Source organism: Chelonoidis abingdonii, chromosome 25 (assembly GCF_003597395.2).
Source record: "Chelonoidis abingdonii isolate Lonesome George chromosome 25, CheloAbing_2.0, whole genome shotgun sequence".
Lineage (NCBI taxonomy): Eukaryota > Metazoa > Chordata > Testudines > Testudinidae > Chelonoidis > Chelonoidis abingdonii.
The window spans coordinates 18,080,331-18,103,486 of NC_133793.1; the positions used below are offsets into that span (position 1 = coordinate 18,080,331).

A 23,156-nucleotide genomic window follows, 5' to 3' on the forward strand; every position below is an offset into this window, starting at 1 on the left:
ATGATGTAGCTGGGAATTGGTCCTGTTTTGGAGAAGGGGCTTGGACTAGATACCTCCTGAGGTCCCTTCCAACCCTGATAGTCTATGTTTTCTTTGGATCACCCCTCCCTCCCCACAGTGATGATGAAAGCGGCTCTCCCAGCAGCAGATGGGAGGGGTTAGGTCAGTGGTTTGAGCATTGGCCTGCTAAGTTCAGGGTTGTGAGCTCAATCCTTGAGGTGTCTACTTAGGGATCTGGGGCAAAAATCTGTCTGGGGTTAGTCCTGCTTTGAGCAGGGGGTTGGACTAGATGATCTCCTTCCAACTCTCATATTCTATGATATAACTAGGATCCATAGGTTGTGGGGTGCAACTCGCTGAGATGGGTCAGGTTTAAGCTGAGCTTAACACCAGAGAAAACAAATCAAATGAAAGGAGTAAGCCAACCCCAGCACTGAAGCAGGACAGGGCATGAGAGGGGACTGGCTGAGAGCTGGGGACTAGAGCCAGAACTCCTGGGTTCCATCCCATGATTTGGCAGAAGAAAAACAGTCCCTCTCTTTTCCCTAGGGTGACTCTGGGGGGCCTCTGGTCTGTCCAAAGGGAAACAGCTTCATCTTGGCTGGGATAGTCAGCTGGGGATTAACTGCACAGCCTCCCCACCCCCCCACCTAGGGGTGTCCACCCAGGTCTCGGTCTATGCCAAGTGGATCCAGGAGGTCACGGGCAGCGCTGGCCCCTCTGCCTTCACTCCTGCTGTACTCAGCCCAGTACTACCCCACCGGAGTCCCTCAGCAATGCCTTAGTCTGCCCGTGCCTTGCACTGGCTCTGGTTGCACCGCTCCTTGCTGGGCTCCTGCTGCCATCCAGGCCAACCCCTCCCCAGCACAGACGCCTGCCGGAGCTAACACAGCAGCAGTGCACCCCTCCGGGTATGGGTTGTGCTTCCTGGGCTCGAGCTGCAGAGAGATTGGAGCCGGCAGCCTCCCACCAGCCAGGGTGTCCATAGACTCTCTTGGAACTGCATGTGGGTCCCACGTTGCTGGGGTCTGGGGGACACAGCTGGGAGAGGGTGGTGGATGGCAGCACAGAGGTGCTATGGGGCTGGGTAGAGCAATGGGAGGTTATATCCAGCTCTTCCTGCAGCTCTGTAACACCCCCCAGAGGTGACTGGGAAACCGACAGGGACAGGCCCCACAGCCCCTGTGATCCCGCAACTTATGCTTCAAGAATTCTCAATAAATCAGCTTTACAAACTCTGTCTCCTCCTGGCAGCAACCGCAACCTGCCCCACAACAGCTGGTGCCGCCTCCCGCTAGGGCCAATCCTGTCATGGCAACAGCCTCCCACGGGCTCTGCAGGTTGATATTAGCTGTGGGAGGGCAGAGCGTAGGTGCTGCACAGGCCACCCCCCCTGAGATCAGGGACCCCATCACCCTGGATACTACACACACACCCCAACTGACTGACACTGGGGACCCCGTCACGCCAGGCGCTGCACAGGTCTCCTTGACTGAGATTGGTGTCCCATCGGGCCAGTCCATTGAGGCAGTCCCAGCCCTTACGAGCTAAGACACAAGATACCAGTTGGAGACAGACAGACAAGGAAGCACGAGGGACCGAGGAGGCAGATGCTTTGTTCTCTGCCCATTGCCCATTGCCACTCACCCCTTGCCCTGGGAGAGGTTCCCTGCTGGACACTCAGCAGGTGACGGTGTGAGGGTCTCAGCTATAGGTGTCAACTCTTGGGTGCTCCAGGGCTGGAGCACCTCCAGGGAAAAAATGGTGGGTGCTGGACACTCACTGGCAGCCCCCCATCAGCTCCCTTCCTCTCCCTCAGTGCCTCCCACCCACCAGCAAGCCCCACCAATCAGCGCCTCCCCGTCCCTTCCAGCGCCTCCCCTCCACCATGATCAGCTGTTTTGAGGCAAGCAGAAGATGCTGGGGGAAGGCGGGAGGAAGCAATGGGCTTAAATTGCAGCAAGGGATGTTTAGGTTGGACATTAAGAAAAAGTTCCTAACTGTCAGGGTGGTTAAACACTGGAATAAATTGCCTAGGGAGGTTGTGGAATCTCCATCTCTGAAGATATTTAAGAGTAGGTTAGATAAATGCTATCTGGGATGGTCTAGACAGTATTAGGTCCTGCCATGAGGGCAGGGGACTGGACTTGATGACCTCTCGAGGTCCCTTCCAGTCCTTGAATCTATGAATCTAAGGGCATGGTACACTCGGGGGAGGGGCTGGAATTGGGTGAAAAGGTGGGGTGGGGAAGGGGTGGAGTGGGGGCAGGGTTTGGGGCAGAGCCAGGGGTCCAGCACCCCCCAGCACCTTGGAAAGTCGGCACCTCTGGTCTCAGTACACCAGGCCCCATGTGCTTTAATCCTTTGGCTGAACAGAGCCCAGGCACGGCCCCTGGCCAGCTCCCCAGGGGCCCCCTTTGTGCGAGTTTGGAGTTTGAGCATTTAAACAAATGTATTGATTTCAATGTTCACAGTTGTGGGAAATGATGAGGTGGGTCTGACAATGGGGGGGGTGTCAGACAATAATTGTTTAATTCCATTGAAATGAACTGAAAGCAAAAGCTCTAGAACACAAATTGTCAACATCCCTTGTTCAAAAATACAAATCCAACAGCCTTAAAGCAAAGTTTAAGAGGCTGTGGAGCTGCTTTTTCTCACTGCAGCTGTCTGCGCATTTCAACCATTACTGATTGAAAAGTGTGTGTGTCCGTGTGTGTGCGTGCGTGCGTGTGCATGCACGTCTGTGTCTGTGTGTGCGTGTGCGTGTGTGTGCGCATATGTGTGTGTGCGCGTGTGCATGTGCGCGTGCGTGTGTGCGTGTGTGCGCATATGTGTGTGTGCGCGTGTGCATGTGTGCGTGTGTGTCTGTGTGTGCGTGTGCATGCGTGTGTGTGTGCGTGCGCGTATGTGTGTGTGCGTGCATGTGTGTGCATGTGTGTGTCTGTGTGTGTGCATATGCGTGTGTGCGCGTGTGCATGTGTGTGCGTGTGTGTGCATGCGCAGGGAAGTCTGACTTTTCGGATATGACCTGGGCGGCATCCCAGAGATCACAGAACGGGGATTGCAGCAAAGAGCAGGCCTGGCTCCTCGCCCCAATTTCTCCTCCAAAGGGAAACAGCTCAGAAGTCAGAGAAACCACCCGGGGCCCAAAATGGGGAAACGGGAGTAAACCCTCTGCTGTGGATTCGACTGCAAATCTCTGATCCTCGCGGTGGAGGGGAGGAGAGACAAGGGCCCCGGGTCAGAAGTGCAGGGGGCTTCTCAGCTGAGACCCACAGGGTCAGGGGGACCCCCAGGGCCAGCCAGTCCCAGCTGCTGCCGAGATGCAGCATTTGTTGTGTCTGAACCACCCAGGACAGAGGGTTTTGCAGCCTCTTTCTGAAACCGTCCAGTGAAGGAGCTTCCAGCCTCCCCTCCCACAAGGCCTCCTGGGAGTGGGGCCTCCATTGTCCTGCTGTTCCTACCCAGCCGGGGGGCAGCCCAGATCGCCCCCTATCTCTGAGCTGTCCGGCCCCAGGGCTCACGTGGGGCTGGCCCGAGGGGGTGGGGCTGGGCTCCCAGCTGGCCTGGCTGCTGGTGCTGGTGCATGTTCCAAGCTAAGGGGGGACCAGAGCTGCCTCCCACCGAGAGAGAGTCACAGACATGGGGGGGTAGCCTGGAGGGAGCAAATCTGCCTGGGGGGGGAATCGACTGGAGGGGGAGATCCTGCTCCCCCCCCCGGGGATGGTAGTTCCCCCGTCCCCCCCATGACCTGCCCCATAGCTTGCTCTGTCTCCCCGGCATTTTCTCCAGCAGAACCGAAAGTAAAACCTCCGCTGGTTTCGTTTCCTCCTGCCCTACAGCCGGGTGCTGCCCTGCAGGAGATTGGCTTCCGGGGTGGGAGGGGTGTAGCCAGAGGGGAGGCTGTTAATAGCCACTGCTGGGGGCGGGGGGCTGGGAGCCAGGACTCCTGGGTTCTGTCCCTGGTTCTGGGAGGGGAGTGGGGGCTAGGACTCCTGGGTTCTGTCCCCAGCTTTGGGAGAGGAGTGGGGTCTAGCATGGGGGTGTCCCAGAGCCCCCTGGTGCTATTTCTTTCGTAAAATTGATCATCAAAACATTTTGCAATCTGTGGGATTTCTTTCCTCCTGCCGAAACAGCTCATGGTTGAAAAAAAAGTGTCTCCTGAAATCTTTCATCCGGCCTTGTGCTGAGGAAGGAGCTTTCTGCTGCCATCTGGTGATGGGAGTGAAGTGCCAGCAGGTGATGAGTCCAGGGATCAGCTGGTTGTGCCAGAGACACTGGAAAAGGACACTCTGAAAAGGGTCATGCCATGAGCTTAAAATTACTGGACACTTCAGGGTTGCAAAAACCTTAGTTAAGCGAAGGGCGAACTTCTGCTGGGTACATGTAGAAACTGGAGGCAGGAAACATGATGCTGCTTGTGAAAAAGAGCTCCCCTAAGACAGGCAGTACCAGGACGTGGTGGTAACTTGCACTGCTGGGGCCCATTGCTGCTGACATGGTTGAGACTTTGCTGGAGATAGAATTTAGAAGCAAATGTTGGCTGGTCGCTGTGGACAACTTCACAAACTGGCCCCTAAGAAATCCAGAGGCTGGAACAGTCGCCGGGGTCTCAGGGAATGAATCCTTCACCAGGTCTGAGCTCCCAGGTAAGCTACGCACAGATCATGGGTGAAGCTTTGAATCCAAAGTGTTTCAACAGGATGGTGAGATTCTAGGGATCCACTATCAGCGTCAATCTACTCTCAGGGTCATTTGGATCAGGTTTCCCAGGGAGGTTGTGGGATCCCTGTCCCTGGAGGCTTTTAAGAGCAAGTTGGATGAATCCCTGCCAGGGCTCATCCAGATTTACATGGCCCTGCTTCTGCACGAGAGGCTGGACTAGGTGACCTCTTGAGGTCCCTTCCAGCCCCACAGCTCTCTGGTTCCCTGTAAGGTCATGTGGGGAAATTTAGGAGCGGGGCCTGCTCGGGTCCCACAATCCTAGGGGAAGGAAGGATGAGAGTCCAAAGCTGGATAAACCTTGGGTGGGAGAAGACCCTCCACAACACTGAGCTGAGTAATTAAAATGGTGTGTAGGACAGAGTGGGGTCCCAGGACTAACCCCAAAGCTACCCAAAGGTTCATCTGAGGGCACATCAGGGGGTGGGGCAGGATTTCAGCTTCGCAGCCCTCAAATCTGAAAATGTAGCTTTGGAAGCTGAGGCTGGAAGGGTTGTGACACTGATGAGTCCCCCATTGGAACAGATGGGGTAGGGATTGTCTGAGGCTGCAGCTCTCGCAGACACAATTGGTGTTCCTCGGGGGCTCACTGAACCCAACCGGGAACCCAGGAGAAGAGGTTGATGCAAAAACATTTTCTTTTTGACCACATGTGATGGGGGTGCAGCGTCCATATATGCAGTCACACACAGGGGCCACTTTGGAGCTTTAGGAGGGGCTGCCTAAAACCTTGCCCCACCTAGACCGCCCATCTCCCAGCGAGCCAATCCCAAACATTCCTGGTCTGCATGCCCCAGCGCTGCCCCCTAGAGGTGCTTGGAGCACTGCCCCTTCTCTCCAAGTGATTAGTTTAGGCTCTCTGCAGACTCAGGCAGCATTGCTGCACCAGTTACACTTGTGCCAGTTCACCCCTCTCTGTGAAATCAACCCAGGATCTCTGGAGATGCAGCAAGTGTTGCTGTTTGGGTCACATTCTGGGAAATTCACACCTCTCCAAGCAATCAGCTCAGGCTCTCTGCACACTCAGGCAGTGTTGATCTCAGTCACACTCAGGGCAGCCCTCCCTTCTCATTGCAATAGGCTCAGGCTTTCTGAAGACTCAGGCATTGCTGATAGGTCTCAGATCCTATCCCATCTCCACCTCGCACTACCCCCAGACAGTGGAGGGTTTCAGTGCTGGGTGAACGGAGGAGAGAGAGATGGAGGGGCGTCCCAATGGAAGGGGGGGTCACAGTGACATCAGGAGAGTGGAGAAGAGAAGCGTGTAGGTGCTGAAGGAGGATCTGGCTTCATTTACTCCAGAGATGTTGTTCTCCATGGATGTGGCTTGGCCCCTGGACACCACGTGCCCCCATATCCATTCACCGTAGGTCACTGTCTGGACATAGATACTGGGACGATTGGGCTGGCCACAGCTGTCCCCCCAACTCACAACTCCCGTCAGGAACCAGGTCCCATTGTGGTCACAGGCAAGCGGCCCACCAGAGTCACTCTGAAGGAGCAGAGAAATTGGGATTAGTGAGGGCCTTCGCCCTCATCCCCATCCCAAAGCATTCACAATCCAGCCCCTTAGGGCTGTAGGCATAGGGGCCATCCTATGCCCCCCACCCCGTATATTTTGTCCAAACCAACATGAGAAGTGAAAGGAACATGCCGTGCTTTTCCCACGCCCTTTCTCTGAAGGATGCACTGGTGGTAGAGGTGGTGTCCCTGCTACGTTCACAAGCCGCACCCAGCCCCATAGGACCCAGTCTGTGCCGCGCTGCCCCCAGAGGGGGCTTCCACTGCAGGGACCATCTGTATCTTAAACACAAGGGTCCCACCTGAGATCAATAGATTAGTTGCCTCACAGATGGCTGAGGGATACAGCCAGTCGGGGTAGCCAGCTGGCAGGGGGCAGCAGAGAGCTGGGCGGGGCTTATTTCATGATGCAGCAGGAATCACAGGGCTCCAGGAGCATGGGGCTTGAGTCACAGAGTGATAGCATCTCCCCTGGGGGATGGTCTTACCCTCAGAGTCTATTCTCCCCCAACCAGTGACCCAGCACATGTGGTTGTCAGGGAAGGAGTCGGAGGGGCCAGGCAAGCAGACAGGGAGGATTTCGTCGGTGTATCGCACTGGCTCTGCCAGCTGCACTAGGGCGATGTCGGATGCATGGGTCCCCCTGTTGTAATCAGGGTGGACGAGGATCTGGCACACAGGGGACGCGACCTGGCTCGGGGAGGGATTGGACAGCTGGTGCTCCCCGAGGTTCACATGATAGGCAGACTGGGGGAAAGAGCTGGGGAGCAGAGGGAAAGCAACGATCAGTGGAGGAAACTGGATTGCAAATACGGGCAAAAATGCAGTTGGGTCCAGGGAACACCTGACGGTGAGAGGCGGCCACACCTCTGGGGCAGGCAGCTGGGAGAAAACCACCTAGGACACCGCACAGGGATGGTCCACCTGATTCTGAGATGCAGCCACCTCTGGGGTGGGGCATCTGAGGAACAGCCACACAGTGATGCCATCCAGAGAAGGTTTGCCTGGCATAGATCCAGGCAGGACGTCTGTCTGTTGTACCGGTCCCTACCCGTCCCAGTTATTCACAATAGGAAGCAATGAGCTGCTGACACAACCCAGTGGACTGAGATGAGGGACCCACCGCAGCAGTGGTGTCTATTGTACTGGATGTTGACCTGCCATGGCCACTGGCCCCTTGCGGCATCTCCTCCCCAACAATTCGGCCAGAGATTCTGGGCTGACCACAACCTGAAGAGGAACAGCATTGAAATGGGAAGAGCAAAGAAGCAGGAGTCCTGACTTTCAGCCCCTCTCCCCCCCTCCAGTAGCCCCCACTCTGTTCTCAGAGCTGGGGATAGAACCCAGGAGTCCGGGCTCCTAGCCTCATTCTCATGGCACATGCCCGGGGCAGGTAAGGCTGGAGTTTTGCTGTGGGTGTCTTACCTGTCTGATTCCAGGTCCCCTGAGCACATAGGGGGTGAAGAAAAGAAGGGAAAGATATTAATGTGTGTGCTGAGGGTGAGCGGGGCTATTCACAGGCATTGCAGAAGGTGTGTGGAGGGGACTGAGTGCCAATAGCTCCACCCATTGCCTCAGAGCAGCCCTGCCCTCCTCAGCACCAGCCACAATTCTCACCAGTAGGTGCAAGAATCAACACTTCCCGTTGATCTGAGAGGGGCAGTTCAGGACTGAATGCACAAATCCAGGGCGGATGGGCTGGGGGATCTATGACGAGCCAAGGGGTTGGATCCCCCTGTTACTCACTAGCCCAATTCCCTCCCTCACAATCTGTATCTCACTCCCCTCCCGCTACATCCCCACCCCACACTCACCCTGCAGAAGGGTCATCGCCAGCAGTTCTAGGCACTGGGGAACAGAGACACCCCATGGTTCAGCCTTCCCCAGGCCTGTCTTGGCTGCATGCAGCTGCCTCCAGTGCTCCGACCAAAGCCTGACTGGGCAATGAAAGTGCCGGGGCAGGTTTTTATGGGCATCTGTGTGCCCCTCCCTAGATCTATAGAGAATAATGGAGACTGACTTTCTGGGAACCTAAGCAAGGAAATAACAGCTGCTAAATTTAACATGCTGAAGAGGTTGTGACTGTTTTCATTCTGCTGTGCCTGGTGTCACCCCAGTACAGGCATCCTAGAAAACCAAACGAAAAAGTGTGATGGCCCAGGTCACTGCCTGGTGATTTTCACTTCCCCTGTGTTATTGCCAACTGAGTGTGCTCAGAAGAGAGAGACAAGGACAGTGCCTAGGTGAGGGATGTGGTTATCATGGGGTAGAGGATATCCTGAAGTTAGGGTTAAGGGTATCGTGCGGATTGGGGCTAAGATTATCATGGGGTTAAGAGTATCATGGGGTTAACATGAAGGATATCATGGCTGAAGGTTACGGTTATCATGGGGTTAAGAGTATTGTGGGGTTAAGGTGAAGGATATCATGGGGCTTGGGGTTAAGTTTATTATGGGGTTAAGGTGAAGGATATCGTGGGAGTTGGGATTGAGTTTATAGTGTGGTTTGGGTTTAAGTGTCATTTTCCACTGTGTTTTTTTGGCTCTGTCGCCCTTCTCTTGGCATCACTCCAGTGACGATTTGGGGATCTGCCCCATCCAGCTTGGGAATTCCAGCCGATTGTGTAAAATTGGTATTATGAAATTGTTGGACTGTGAAGCCTTCATGTAGAGCCCAACGTTTCTTGACCGGGGAGGGCTGGGTCAGCAAAACTAGGGAGAATGTTCATTCGTTAGACATTAAATGGACACCCATTCAGGCAGACACACCTTGGAAACTGGGTTCTCTGAGATTGGCAGGGTCCACTTCTCCGGTTCCTGTGCAAGCAGTGAGAAGCAAAAAAATCAACCAGGGAGAAGCAGAGACACTAGGGGCTGGGATGGGGACACATTAACTGGAGAGAAGACTCACAGTAGCAGGAAACTTCAGGCAGAAGTCAGGCAAAGACCAGAATGAGAGGGGAGGAGATGGGCATGCTTTGATAGCTGGGAGGAGATTCCTGTTTAACTGTGGACCAGACAAAGTCAGAGAAAGCTAGCTGAGTGGGAAAACCACCTTGATTTGGAAGAAAAGCCGCGAGCTGAGGGGAAAGGATATGGGGCACCCCACGGTACTCTGTCCAAAGCCAAAGCACTGCACACTCCCTAGCAGTGAGGAACCGGAGCCAGGGTATTGCACGTAGGTGTACTGGCTGTTTTGCCTAGAGCTGTGTATTTCTCATGCTAATCGGCACAGGTGAGCGACATCGTTTGGAGGTATGGTTTATTCACTGAAATATGTATTTTGGGGTTGACTAAAACGTCACATTTTCAGACTGAATTCGCCAAACAGTTTCAGATGAAAAAAAATTCAGAGAAGTGGAAGTGTTTCTTAGACATATTCCAAAGGAACCATTTGCACTTTTCACTTTGAAGCAACACTTTCTTTTGAAATTTAGCTAGATTGCTATTTTTTTTAAAAAAAAATCTTAATAAAAAGGGGAAAGAAAGAAAGAGAAATGCCACATTTCAGTCCAGAACCTCACCCCCATGAGAAACTTCAGCCAAGGATATTCTTAAGCATGACCCCATTATAACCTTAGTTCCATGACAACCTTAACTCTTGTCCCTAAGCCCAATGATACCACCTTATCCCATCCCACTCCTCTCCCACAGCTGGGATAGGACCCAGGATTCCTGGCTGCCAGCCTCATTCCCATTCCACATTCCCAGGGCAGATGTGGAATTTTGGCTGGCATGAGGACAGCAGGGCTGTCCTGGGGAAGTGGGTGGAGTTTGGGGAATTGTGGGTGGAGCTACTGTCCCAGCAAATCCTCTGGCTATCCCCACCCTCATCTGCTCCTCCACACTCATTAATAGCTTCCTCTTCTCTTTCTTCACTCCCTAGGTGCTCAGGGGAGTTGGAATCTGACAGGTAAGACACCCACCGCAAAACTCCAGCCTCACCTGCCCTGGACACATGGCATGAGAGTGAGGCTGAGCACCTGGACTCCTGGGTTCTATCTCCAGCTCTGGGAGGGGTGTGGAGTCTAGTGGTTAGAGCAGGGGGCTGGGATCCAGGACTCCTGGGTTCTCTCCCCATCTCTGGGAGAGGAGTGGGGGCTAATGGGTTAGAGCAGGTGTTTTGGAGAGTCAGGATGCTTTGCTCATCTCATTGTCATGCTGTTCCGTGTGGTTCATGACTGAGTGCCTGTCTCAGGGCAGACTGTCAAATCCAGGGCAGAGGCCCCAAAGTGGTGGAATGTTGTATAATTTCACCAGGCCAGTAACAAATGTGACAGTCTCACTGTGGGGTCATAGGCAGGCCCCTTAGCCTCTCCAGTCTGTCTTGCCACCCAGACAAACTGGACTTCGTGATGAATGGTCCCAAAAATCACACCACACAGTCAGGCTGATTGCATTCCCAGGACACCAGTCACTAACCCCAGCTCAGTTGGTGCCCCAGACCCTACACCAAAGACAGTGTCTTTAGCTGGTCCTGTAATACACGAGCGAAAGGTCTATTCGCTGTGGAAGAGGAAGAAGAGAGTTATTGACTGGCTAAAGCGAGTAACCAGACACGCACCAGGCAGTTACCAACCAACACCTGAGTGAGACAGAGGTGTGGAGCTCCGGCAATTCAAAGTGTGTCCCAGGGCAGCCACCCCTCCTTAATCTGGGGCAACCATTTGGTATCAGGTTCCCTGTGCAGCTGGCATCCAGGACTTTCCCCAGTGACCATTCTCTGGGTTCTCCTGTTCCTCCCCTTCTCCATCTCCAGTTCCTGTTTTAGCTGCTTTGCATGGTCTCAGCTTGCTCCTTCTCCCGGCCAGCTAGCCCTGCTGCCGCCTCGGTGGCTCTCAGACCCTCTTGGGTCCCTGCCAGGGTCCAATCAACCTTCTCCAGCTGGGAAGCCAGCTGCGCCTTGTTGAGCTCGCCGGCACCCACCCCTCCATTCCGTCACAGTTTGGTAATGTTCTTCTTCGGGAGCTGGTTATACGCCTTTGACTACCCTCGTGTTACTGCTGCAGGTCACAATATTCCTAGTGCATTCAGCATCCCACCTCTACCATCATCTGTCACAGAGCCCCAGGATCAGTGCTATGGCCCCAGCTTTGGAACGGTCTCTAGGAGGATCCGCCTCAGCAAAATACTTGGGTTTGTTAGTCACCTGGCACACAGCACATGGGGTTCTTTGGGGAGCACAATTAAACCATGGTCCATTCTGGTCAGCCCAGAGGCCCAGCCATGCTGCAGTCAACCCCATGTTCAAACTCTGTCTGATCCCCTGGGTCAGTCTCCAGGTGTGAACCCCAACTCCCTCCAGCACTCAACCCTTATCCCCCCCACCCCTCCCCAGTCCTTTGTCCTGGAGCTGGGGGGTACTTCTTGGCTTCCCTGCTGAGAGGTGAGGAAATCCATCTCCCGCCAGGGTGCTGGCCACCAAGTGTCAATGACTAGTGGTTGGATTTTCTGTCATCTTCATGGATTCTCCACCACCATGGGGTCAGCCAGTCCTTTTCCAGTGCCCCAGCCCAGCAGCGAGGAGACAGTCACGTCTCAAGGCTTGGCTACACTTGAAATGCTGCAGGGGGTGGTCTCTCATCAGTGTAGTTAATTCACCTCCCCGAGAGGCCCTAGCTGGGGCGAAGGGAGAATTCACCCACTGACCGAGAGCTGGCGACACCCGGGGTTAGGTCAGTTTAACTTGCCCGGGGGGGTGTGTGGACACCCCTGAGTGACATAGTGATACTGACTGAATTTCCCAGCTCCGGGGAGGGTGGCGTCTCTAGCTTGCCCTGAGAGCAAACAGTCCTTTCCCACACACGAGGTGACAATGCGGCAAGCAGGGGAAACTGAGGCACAGCTAGCGACCATAAAAATAGTTCAGAAAATTCATACTCGCTCTGGGGAGTCAGTGCCATGGTGGGGACTGAACTTTTGATGGGGGAGGAGGTCTGTGCAGTGCTCAGCAGGATCCAGGGACTGAACTCAGTTTGAGGAGGGGACGTGTCTCTGCCCAGGGGCCCTGATCTTGGTCAGTGTCTGTACAGCACCTGACACAACAGGGGCCCCAATCTCAGGGGGGAGGTCTGCGCAGCACCCAGCGTGATGGGCAGCCCCCACACTCTGCCATCCCATACCAAGCAGTGGAGGCGGTGGCGGTGGCAGGACTGACCCTAGCGGGAGGCGGCACCACCTGCTGCCAGACAGGTCGCGGCTGCAGCTGGGAGGAGACAGAATTTGCAAAGCTGATTTATTGATGATTTTTGGAGCACAAGTGGTGGGATCAAAGCGGCTGCAGGGCCCTTCCCCACCGGCCTCCCAGTCACCCCCCGGGGGGGGGGGGGCTGCAGAGTTGCAGGAAGGGCTGGATATGACCCCCTGTGCCCACTCCCCATAGTGACTCCCTGAGCTTCCATCCACCACCCTCTCCCAGCTGTGTCTCATGGGTCCAACAATGCAGGACCCACACCTTGTGTCAATAGTGGTCTATACACACCCGTGCTGGCGGGGGGCTGCTATGTTACCTGGGGGTTGACACAGGTGGGAGCCCCAGGGGGCAGGTCACAGGGCCGTCAGCACGAGCCCAGCAAGGAGCGGTGCAACCAGAGCCAGCGCTAGGCACGAGCAGACTAAGCCATTGCTTAGGGACCCCAATGGGGTGGTACCGGCACTGAGTAGGGCAGGAGAGACGATCGAGAGGCCAGCGCCACCCGTTGCCATAGACTGGGACCCGGACGTACACCTTGGGGAGTAGGAGTGAGGAGCCTCTGCCCCAGCTGATGAGCCCATTCAGGACAAAGCTGCCATTCCCTGGACAGACCAGAGGCCCCCCGGAGTCACACAAGGTTGAGAGGGAGGGATACTAGGGTCAACGAGGGCGGCCCCTTTGCCTCCTTTCCCACAATGTGGCTCCTGTTTTTCCTCTACCAGAGCCGGAGAGAACCCAGGAGTCCTGGCTCCCAGCCCCTGCTGCTCTAACCCACTCGACCCAACTCCTCTCCCAGAGCTGGGGAGAAAACCCAGGAGTCCTGGCTCCCAGCCCCTCCTGCTCTAACCCACTAGATCCCATTTCCCTCCCAGAGCCGGGGATAAAACCCATTTCCCTCCCATGCCATGTCCTGCTGCAGTGCTGGGGCAGAGCTTCCACCCTTGTTAGGTTTGTTTTCTCTGGCATTAAGTTCAGGTGAAGTTTAACCCTCTCAGTTCAGCAGGACCAGAGCTCAGAGAGTTTCCCTCCATCCTACGGTGACTTGTGAGACCTCCCAGAATGCACTGGTGCTGGGAGAGCTGCTTTCTCCATCTAAGAGGCACGGAGGAAGATCAAATTAAAACATCACCCACATGGGCCTTTTTTGAGAGCAGAAGAGGAAGGGCCAATGTTTGCAAACAGAACAATGGGCTAGATAATTTCAAGCAGCCCCAGTGCTGCCCCCCTAAGCCAAGAAGCTCACCTTGCAGGGGCCATTAGGGTCACCCCTGGACCCAGCGCACAGCATGTCATCTTTGATCCAGTGGCTCCGTTCCCCAAAGTGTTCTCTGCAGGTCGACACAGAGACGAGAGGAACCTGCAGCTCCTGAAGCGTCCGGGGTGGCTGAAGTGCACCTGGAATGAGAGAGTCGGGGATGGAGCCTCTGGCAGGCTGAGGGGGCTGGAAAGGACGAGGACGTACTGGGAAAAATCTCTCCTAGTGTAACATGGTTGCTGGGCATGTGAGTAACATCACCATCTAGGGGCTGCAGATCAGAGCATGCATAAACATCACAGTCAGGGGAGATTGTGTGTGAACCCGCGCAGTGTTGCTCCCTGATGGAGAGGACAGGGAGGAGTGTGTGTGTGTGTGTGAGCACGTGCACAGTGCTGCCCCCTGATGGAGAGGATGGGGAAGAATGTGTGTGTGTGTTAGCACGTGCATTCCTGTCCCCTGATGGAGACGACAGGGAAGAGTGTGTGTGTGTGAGTGTGTGCAGTCCTGCCCCCTGATGGAGAGGACAGGGAAGAGTGTGTGTATGTGTGTGTGTGTGTGTGTGTGAGTGCGCGCAGTGCTGCCCCCTAATGGAGAGGATGGGGAAAGTGTGTGTGTGTGTGTGAGCGCGCGCAGTGCTGCCCCCTGATGGAGAGGATGGGGAAGAGTGTGTGTGTGTGTGTGAGCGCACAGTGCTGCCCCCTGATGGAGATGACAGGGAAGAGTGTGCGTGTGTGCGTGCGTATGTGTGAACACGCAGTGCTGCCCCCTGATGGAGAGGATAGGGAAAAGTGTGTGTGTGTATTACAAACCCCAATATACTGCTTCCGTTATGTCTAATCCCTTGTTTGAAGTCTATTGGGTTTGTGGAGAAAAGGCCTATTTGAGCTTGCCTGTCTCCTGGAAGGGGTCATGCTACTTGGCCTGGTTAGAACCCCCTGTCCTATATTGAGATCACCTTCCTTCTGGACGTTTAAAAAATGTGCAAGGTGCCAAAGACGATGTTGACTGGTCTCGACCTCTTACCTGGAAAGCGCTTAATGATTGGACAGGAACCTGTGCAGCCTTTTTCTTTGCATGTGAAGGTGCCACTTATAGGATAGGGCAAGGTATAATGAAATTACAAGGAGTGTTAAAAATAATAGCTAATACCACTGCTGAGGCCCTCATTGATCTGGCTACCGAGCAAAAACAACTTAGGCAAATGGTTCTTCAAAGTAGAATGACCCTGGATGTTTTGTTAGCCTCACAAGGAGGAACATGTGCCTTCATAGGACAAGAATGTTGCATGTATATTCCTGATGTTGCAGGATTATGCTATGACAGGAACTGTTCATGGAGAACAGTGGCAGAGGGAAATGGAATCGCCAGAAACATAGAAAACTGAAGTTATGTATGTGGCTTAGTGTTGGGGCATGACGTAGTGTTTGAAATAAATGTTGTAAGCAAGAGACTCCAAGGTGTTGCCCTTGGTATATCTGGAGCAATGGAATAGCTGGACAAAGCAAAGTCATACCTACAGTCTTATCGGTCAGATGAGGGATTTCAAACATTCTGAAGAGTGCACCGTAGTTGGCAGAGGAACTTCACACTGAAGATATTTTCCCACCCATTCAAGAATACAAGAGTCACCAAAGAAGATGACAGTTTGATTACAAGGCAGGGTGGGGCTGACTGAGGGGGGTGTCGATGCCCAGTCTGCAGAGGTACCACTGGCAGTACAATGTGCCTGGCAGAGGGAACCCAGACCTATTGGGATAAAGAGCCATGGGCCTGGCTGCCCTGGTAACCTTCACTTGCAAGGCCTATTCCAGGGTGGGGCAACGTGGGGGCAGGGCTGGCTCCAGGGTTTTTGCCGCCCCAAGCAGCAAAAAAAAAATGCCATGATCGCGATCAGCTCTACCGCCACCACTTCAGTCTTCAGTGCCAATTCAGCAGCTGGTCCTTTGAGAGGGAGTGAGGGACCTGCCGCCGAATTGCTGCAGAAGAGCTGGACATGCCGCCCCAAGCACCTGCTTGCTGAGCTGGTGCCTAGAGTTGGTCCTGCATGGGGGGTGGGGAGGGAAAGGGACTGCCCCAGCAGCATGTCAGTGCTAAGCAGGAACATTCCCCCTTGGATCACTAGACTCAGCCGGACGGGAACTGATGTCCGGGCTCAGACCCCGGGCTCCCCTCTGCCCAGCCCTGCATGAAGCCCTTTCAATTATAGATCTCCCCAAATCTTTGAGTACTGCTCCCCCTTAATAATGCCTCTCCCTCTCCACAGCCGCCTCAAGGCTGACGGGGCTGCCATCTGTCTGGAAATGTAACGCAGGGGCAGGAACAGGATGGTCTGTGATGAAGCTACTGGCCTGGGGCTCAGGACACCTTGGTTCAGTTCCTGGCTCTGTCTCTGACTCTGTGTGCAACTTTAGACAGGTGACTGAGCCACTTTGTGCCTCAGTTTTCCCATCTGTACAATGGGGATAAGAATCCCTCCTCTGTCTATTTCGAATGTAAACTTGCTGGGGAAGAAAGTGTCCCTATGTGCATACAGCACACAGCTCACAGGGCCCTGATCTCAGAGGGAGTCTGTGCTGCAGCCGGCACAATGGGATCTTGATCTCAGTCAGGGTCTGTGCAGCTCCCAGCACAACAGGTCCCCAGTCAGGCTCCAGGTGCTATTATAATACAAATAACAACACTCCAGGCAGTAAGCAGCAATGTGGAGATTTAAAAGGCCCCTGGGAGCCCTGTGAAGCTCGGGGTTTGAGACAATGTCCCAGCGCTCCCCTCCCTCGGGGATGCCCTATTACAGGCACTGCTCGGATCTCCTGGGCTCAGGCACTCCCAGGCTGCAGCCTGTCAGTGGTGGCTGGGGCAGGCGGCCAGTGGGTGGCAGTTGCTGGGTTTGGTGGTTTTCACACAGAAGCAGGAACAGCTGAGCACTGTCCATGGTGCAAGGATACCTTGATGTAAGGAAGGACGTGAATAGACAGGGCCGCGGGGGCTCATGGGAATACAGGCCTGGCCTGTCAGGAACCAGATGACTCTTAAATATGGAACAAGTGTCAGTTGCCAACCTGCCGGTTGTTGTTGCTGTAAAGGGGGAACCTTTTCCCTCAGCTGAGGGCTAGAAATGTACCTGTTTTCTTTTTCCCCACCAAGTTGAAATTCTCCCATGATCCCATGACTCCAGGAGCTGGAGCTCTGAGGGGAAGGATAACTGTTGTGAGCTTTGCTGTGCAATAGCCAGAGCTGGCTCCACGGGATCCATACTGGAGAATTAGAGCTGCCTCAGCACCCGTCACAGAGACACCTGCAGCCAGGCCCAGCCACGCGCGGAGCAGCACCGGGCTGGGCCTCAACAGCTGCTCTGGGCGTTACAGCCCCGGGGGCAAGTTCTCCGCGCGCCAGCGTCCCTCCCAGCCAGCCGCTTCGCTTCCCCTTCGCCGTCCTTCCTGGCCGGGTTCTGCCCGGCGACCGGTGACGGAGGCGGGTGTGTGCGTCGCTATTGGGATGTCCCTCTCCAGCAACCCCGCAGCGCAGAGGTCCGCGGCCTGGTAGCCGGGACCGGCCGAGAGCGGGTCCATGGCCGAGCTGCCCTGCGGGGCGCGATGGGCCCTGCGCTGGCGCCTGCTGCTGCTGCTGGCTGCTGGGGTGGAGCCCTGCGGGGGGGCCACTGCCGTGAGTATCCGGGTGAGACCCTCCGGGGGGGGCTGGTGTGGGGGCCCGGGGGGCGGGGCGGGGGGAGCTGGGGGTGGGGCAGCCGGCCGGACAGTGCGGGGAGCCCGGGCTGGGGAGGGGGACTGGGGCCCGAGGGGCAGGAAGGGGAGTCCGGTGTGGGGGTGCGGCGGGCCGGGGGGGCGGGAGTGGGGAGCTGGGTTGGGGGGGCGGCCGGGCCGGGCTGGGTGTGGGGCGGCCGGGGCCGGGGGGGGGCGGGAGGGGAGCTGGGTGTGGGGGGCGGCCGGGCGGGCTGGTGTAGGGGGGGCGGGCCGGCCGGGGGCGGGAAGGGGGGACCTGGGTGTGGGGGGGCAGCGCGGCCGGGGGGATTGGTTTCGGGGGGCGGAGGAGCTGGTGGGGCAGACCATGGGTTTTAGTAGTCACAATGCGCGGGCCTGGGTGTGGGGGGGCGGGCCGAGGCCGGGGGGTGGCGAGGAAGGGGGAGTGGGTGTGGGGGGTGGGGGCAGCGGGCCGGACAGTGCGGGGAGGGGGGTAGCGGGTGGGGGGGGTTTGGGAGTGGGGAGCTGGGGGCGGGGGGGCAGGAAGGGGAGTCGGGTGTGGGGGGGCGGCGGGCCGGGGGGGCAGGGATAGGGGGGAGCTGGGTGTGGGGCAGCGGGCCGGGGATGGTGAAGGGAGGGGGAGCTGTGGTGTGGGGGGCAGCCGGCCGGGGGGGGGCGGGGGAGGGGGCAGCCGCGGGTGTGGGGAGCAAGAGGGGGGAGGCTTTGGGGGGGGCATCTGGGGCTCTGCATTCGGAGGTGTCGGGATAACCACCCCGCGCTCCCCCCCCCAGCACTGAGCGGTCACACGTCGAACAGTGACCTTGCTATAGTGACTGGGGGGTCCCGGCCCCCTTGTGCCAGGCGCTGCTGGGACAGTGTGTGTAGTGGGGGGGGCTGAGAGCCGCTGACCCGAACAGTGACCCCTTCATCTAACGCCAGCCGCTCCCAGCCGGGGGCTGCGGCATCGTCAGGACCAGCACCTGTGGGTGCTGCCCGCGCTGACAAGCCCCTCGCAGCCTGTGGGGAAATCCCCGGTTCCAGGCACTGCCCAGGCTGGTTCATTCCCAGCGTGTCAGGGCAGGGTGGGATGCCTGTTTGCAGAGCTCAGGCTGATGGCTAGTGACAGGGGGTAAATCACCCCCCAGATAGACCAGCCTTAAGTGAAGGGTCTCCCTGACCTTTAATGGCTCCCAGAAGATGCTTCAGTTTTAACCCCAGTGCCTGGAGCTCGAGTGTGACTTGTCCTTGGCTGTGTCCGGCTGAGCTGTGTCCAGTGGTGTAGCCAGGTTCGAACAGCAGGAGCAGCGAACACATAGAAAAGGTGCCGCCTGACATATCAAGTTACTAATTACATATTTGTTTGTACTTAAAATAAAGACGCAAGAATGATCCAGCCACGGAAGGGTTTGCCCAGGCACCATTTCACAGGAGAAATGTAGATTGTACTTTAGATTCTAGAAAGTAAATGATAGAAACTACTGTATTCTAATTGTCATAGGTTTAAAAAAAACTGTCCATTTTTTCCAGTTTCTAATTTCATTTTAAATATCAGTGAAATGCACTTTATTTATAATAGATCGTAATACTAAAGCAGGGGTCGGCAACCTACGGCACACGGCTGCCAGCTGGGGTCCCGGCCGCCGGCCCTGCTCAGCGCACCTAGCCAGCTGAGTGAAGCGGGGCGGTGGCCAGGACCCCAGACCGGCGGAAGGCACACTCCCCCAGCTCCCCCCTCGTTCTGCGGCTCCCTGGGAGCGTGAACCGCCAGGGCACGGGGTCCTGAACCTGCTGCAGGAGGGGCAGTGGCAGCAGCCCACACTTCTGGGAGCTTCAGAGCTTGAGCCCGGCAAGGGAGGAGCCGGGGGGCCCACAGGGCCCACACCAGCATGCATCCGCTGCAGGAGCCCCCCGAAGGGGAGTCTCAGGGAGCAGGGGGAGGGTTGGATGGGTCAAGAGTTCTGGGGGTCCTGCCAGGAGGTAGGGAGTGGTTAGCTAGGGTGCTCATAAGGGTTGTGGCAGTTGGGACAGGTAGGGTCCTAGGGGGACAGTTAGAGTGGGAGGGTCTCAGGAGGGGGCAGTCAGGGAACAAGGAGGATTAGGTCGGGGGTGGGGTTCCGGGGGGGATCCCTTGTTTGAAGTCTCGGGGGGGGAGGGGCAGTTAGGGGCAGGGGCTCCAGGAGGCGGCACTCAAGGGACAAGGAGCGGGGGGGCAGGGGCTTGTGATCGGGTCAATCGGGGTGGGAAGTTTGAGGGAGTGGAAGGGGGCTAGGGCAGGGCTCACCTCTCTTTTTTGATTGTTGAAATACGGCAACCCTCGTTGAAGGGGGAGCCGGGGGCGCATGGGGGCTGGCGCCCACATACATCCACTGTAGCCTGCAGGAGCCCCAGGGGGGCGTCGGGCTGCAGCCTGAGCAGGAGGGGGGCGGGGGGGGGGGCTCAGCTGCTCCCCACTACGGGTGCTGCCACCAGCTGTGCAGGGTTGCTGCTCCCCTGCACCACACGGTTCCTCCATGGCCGGGGCTTGCTGCTGTCGCAAGCAGGATGCTCTGGCTCTCTGGTGCCACTGGAAGGCAGCTTCTCCCTGCCGAGCTGCTGCAGCGGCCCAAGCCCAGCAAAGCCAGTGACTGGCCTTGGGGCGGGGGCCATCTGGATTGGGTTGGGAGGGCTCACGGGGGGGAGGGGCTGTGCACCCTCCAGGGGAGTTCCGAGGGCAGGGGGGGGAAACCTGGTCTGGGGGAGCAGTTTCTGGGTACGGCTGGCCCCTGGGGTCTATAAAGGTTTGTTGGGGATTTGCCCCTCAAATGAACGGGTGTGCAAGCAGGGGTGGCTCCAGGCACCAGCACGCCAAGCGCGTGCCTGGGGCAGCAAGCCGTGGGGGGTGCTCTGCCGGTCGCCGTGAGGGTCCGCTGGTCCCGCGGCTTTGGTGGACCTCCTGCAGGCGTGCTGTCGAATCTGCGGGACCGGGGGACCTCCCACAGGCAAGCTGCCGAAGGCAGCCTGCCTGCTGTGCTTGGGGCGGCAAAATACCGAGGTGGCTGGTGGTGCTACTGAAACCCCTGCCCTAGCTCACCTCTGCTCTGTCTCCACCTCCCTGGGCCTGAGCGCAAAGCCACTGCTTGCTTCTCAGCCCTCCCAGGCTTCCCACACAAACAGCTGATTTGCAGGGCGAGGGGGAGAAGTGGGGTGGAGCATTCGGGGAAGAGGTGATCTGGGGCCAGGGAGCTGCACCAAATTTTCCCTGTGGGTGCTCCAGCCCCGGAGCACCTAGGAGTTGGTGCCTAAGGCCCCACTTTTGGATAATGTGCTTAGGGGGAGTGGCCACTCGCCCTCCAGCTATGCTCCTGGCAGGGTCAGCCCCGGTCTAGTCACACCCATGGTCAGAAATGGGCCTGGGTGGCAGGTGGAGCCCCTCCTCAGGGGAGGCTGTAGAGGTGCGGACTCACCCCTGCGGTGCCTCCTGCTGGTGACTTCTGGGAATTAGCTCATTCCAGCTCCAGAGCACCCTCTGCAGGCTGGTGATCCACCTGTCCTCTGGCCCCTATGTCCCTCCCTGGACCCGGTGCCCCTTTAACAGGGGTGCTGCCCCCTGGCAGTAACCCCTCAGTCTTAGGGTCTCCCCTCCCCAGGGGACCCCCACCCACTATCCCCACCTCACCTCAGTATCAGGCTACTGCCCATCATTGTCTAGCTCCACACCCACTGGCAAGGAGGGTTTGGACCTGCTGTCTTGATCTACCCCTGGGCTGCCTTCTGCAACCCCAGTACCCCTTGGCCTTCTGCTAGGCCATAGCCAGGGGCTTTCCAGGCTGGAGCTCCCCAGCCTTTCCCCAGCCCTGCTCCACTCAGGTACCCTGTCTCTAGCTCCCTGCAGCCAGGCCCTTCTCTCTCTGCATGCAGAGAGAGACTCATGTCTGCCCCTGTCTTCTCTGCCTTTATAGGGCCAGCTGAGTAGGTTTGGGGCACGGCCTCAGCTGCAGCCACTTCCCCCAGTCAGCTCAGCCTAAAAGCTGCTTTCTCCAGCCACAGCCCCTTCCCAGGGCTGTTTTTAACCCTTCAGGGCAAGAGCGGGGATCTGCCCCACTACAGAGGCTAGCCCCCAGGCCTGCCCCTTCTGCTTGTGCCCTTCCTCGAGCAGCCATGAGTCCCTCCTCCCCCCACAGCCAGTGGAGGCCCGGCCCAGCCCAAGCCCCCAGTCTCCACCTCGTCATTCCACCTGCCTGGAGCTGCCCCTGGTCAGCCAGGCAGCAACTCCCCTCCCCAGACCTGGACCCCTAAAGCCTCACTCTCCTCTGGAAGAAGCTTTTGCTATGCCCCATGCAGGTTCACAGGCAGCTGAAGAGGCAGTGTTTGCTACCCAGCTTCCTGGAGTCCAGGGACCTTACTGATGAACCCAGGGAGCTGAATAGCACATACAGCCTCCTCAGCCACCCTGGAATTGCATGGGGCATAATAAAGCAAAAACTTTGCTCCAAAATCCTGCAACCAGGGGTCCAGCAGCAGCACCAGGGGAAGGCAGAGCCTCCCCTGGCCTATTATATCCGTGACACCTGCCCATGGCAGTCATCGGTGCCAACTTCAACCAGGACTGGTGGGTGCTCACACTGCCCCTTCCCTGCCCCCAGCCGTACCCCCATTCCAACCCCTTTCCCAAATCCCCTCCTCCCCCGGGAACACTGCATTTCCCTCTCCCTGGCAAGCCTGGGAGGGGGAGGGGAGAAACAGAGCAGCAGTGCACTCAGGGGAGGAAGAGGAGAACAGAGGTGGGCTGGGGGACCCCCACAAGAAGTAGCCCGGGGGGGGCAGAGGAACCACTCCCCACCCCAGTTCACCTCGCCTCCACCTCCTCCCTTGAGTGCACCGCCGCCGCTGCACTTCTCCCCCTGGAGAAGTGGAGCAGCAGTGGCATGCTCAGGGGAGGAGGCGAGGTGAGCTGGGGGGCCATGGGGAGCTGCTCTGCACCCACCAATTGTTCCCTGTGAGTGCTCTAACCGCAGAGCACCCATGGAGTCAGCGCCTATGATGGCAATGGGTCATATCTGTAGTGGAAGCAGGTCATTAGAGGTGTCATGCTAGGGAGGAGATGTTAACCCCTCTCTGTCTCTGGCAGTGTGTTGGCACCCCAGGGTGGGGGGAGAGTTTGGAGCCCCTGGGTCTGTGCATTAATCAGGTCTTAGTTTGGGCGTGAGCTCCCTTTGCAGAACAGCACAGAACAGCTGCTGCATTTGTGTTGTTAGGTTTCAGAGTGATAGCCGTGTTAGTCTGTATCAGCAAAAACAATGAGGAGTCCTTGTGGCACCTTAGAGACTAACATTTTTTGGGCATAGGCTTTCGTGGGCTGGAACCCACTTCATCAGATGCGTGGAGTGGAAAATACAGGAGCAGGTATAAATGCATGAAAAGATGGGAGTTGCCTTAGCAAGTGTGAGGTCAGTCTAATGAGACAATTCAATTAACAGTAGGATACCAAGGGAGGAAAAATAACATATAGTGTGCCATGACTCACTGTCACAGCGCCTCCTTCTGGCCATCCTGGGAATTAGCTGTTCAAGCCCAGAGCACCCTCTGGTGTCTCACCTACTGCTGGCCCCCATGTCCCTCCTGGATACCAGTGCCCTTCCATGTCAAGGTCCTGCACCCAGCAGTAACTTACTATCTGGATCTCCCCACCCCAGGGAACCCCCAACCCTTTACCCCTACCTCATCTCAGTGACTACTATCAGTCACTGTCTAGCCCCCACTCACTGGGGCAGACTGCAGTCTGCAAC

The 23,156-nt window shown here is 56.9% G+C and overlaps 2 protein-coding genes across 2 annotated transcripts in view; one reads left to right on the forward strand and one right to left on the reverse strand.

Annotated features, from left to right (window-relative positions):
- Positions 1-5,453: 5,453 nt before the first annotated feature.
- LOC116836389 (prostasin-like) lies at positions 5,454-8,018 on the reverse strand. Its single transcript, XM_075060870.1, has 4 exons — positions 7,669-8,018; positions 6,655-7,003; positions 6,455-6,525; positions 5,454-6,248 (listed from the first exon to the last, which is right to left on the reverse strand). The coding sequence occupies exons 1-4, from the start codon at positions 7,695-7,697 to the stop codon at positions 5,951-5,953; spliced, it is 747 nt and encodes a 248-aa protein (XP_074916971.1). The 5' UTR covers positions 7,698-8,018; the 3' UTR covers positions 5,454-5,950.
- A 9,225-nt stretch (positions 8,019-17,243) lies between these two features.
- LOC116833446 (class I histocompatibility antigen, F10 alpha chain-like) overlaps positions 17,244-23,156 on the forward strand; it is a 24,593-nt gene continuing 18,680 nt past the window's right edge. Inside the window, exon 1 of the mRNA XM_075060857.1 lies at positions 17,244-17,356. Within this exon, the coding sequence (XP_074916958.1) occupies positions 17,287-17,356 (70 nt within the window). The 5' untranslated portion in view covers positions 17,244-17,286. The remainder of the gene's footprint in view (positions 17,357-23,156) is intronic.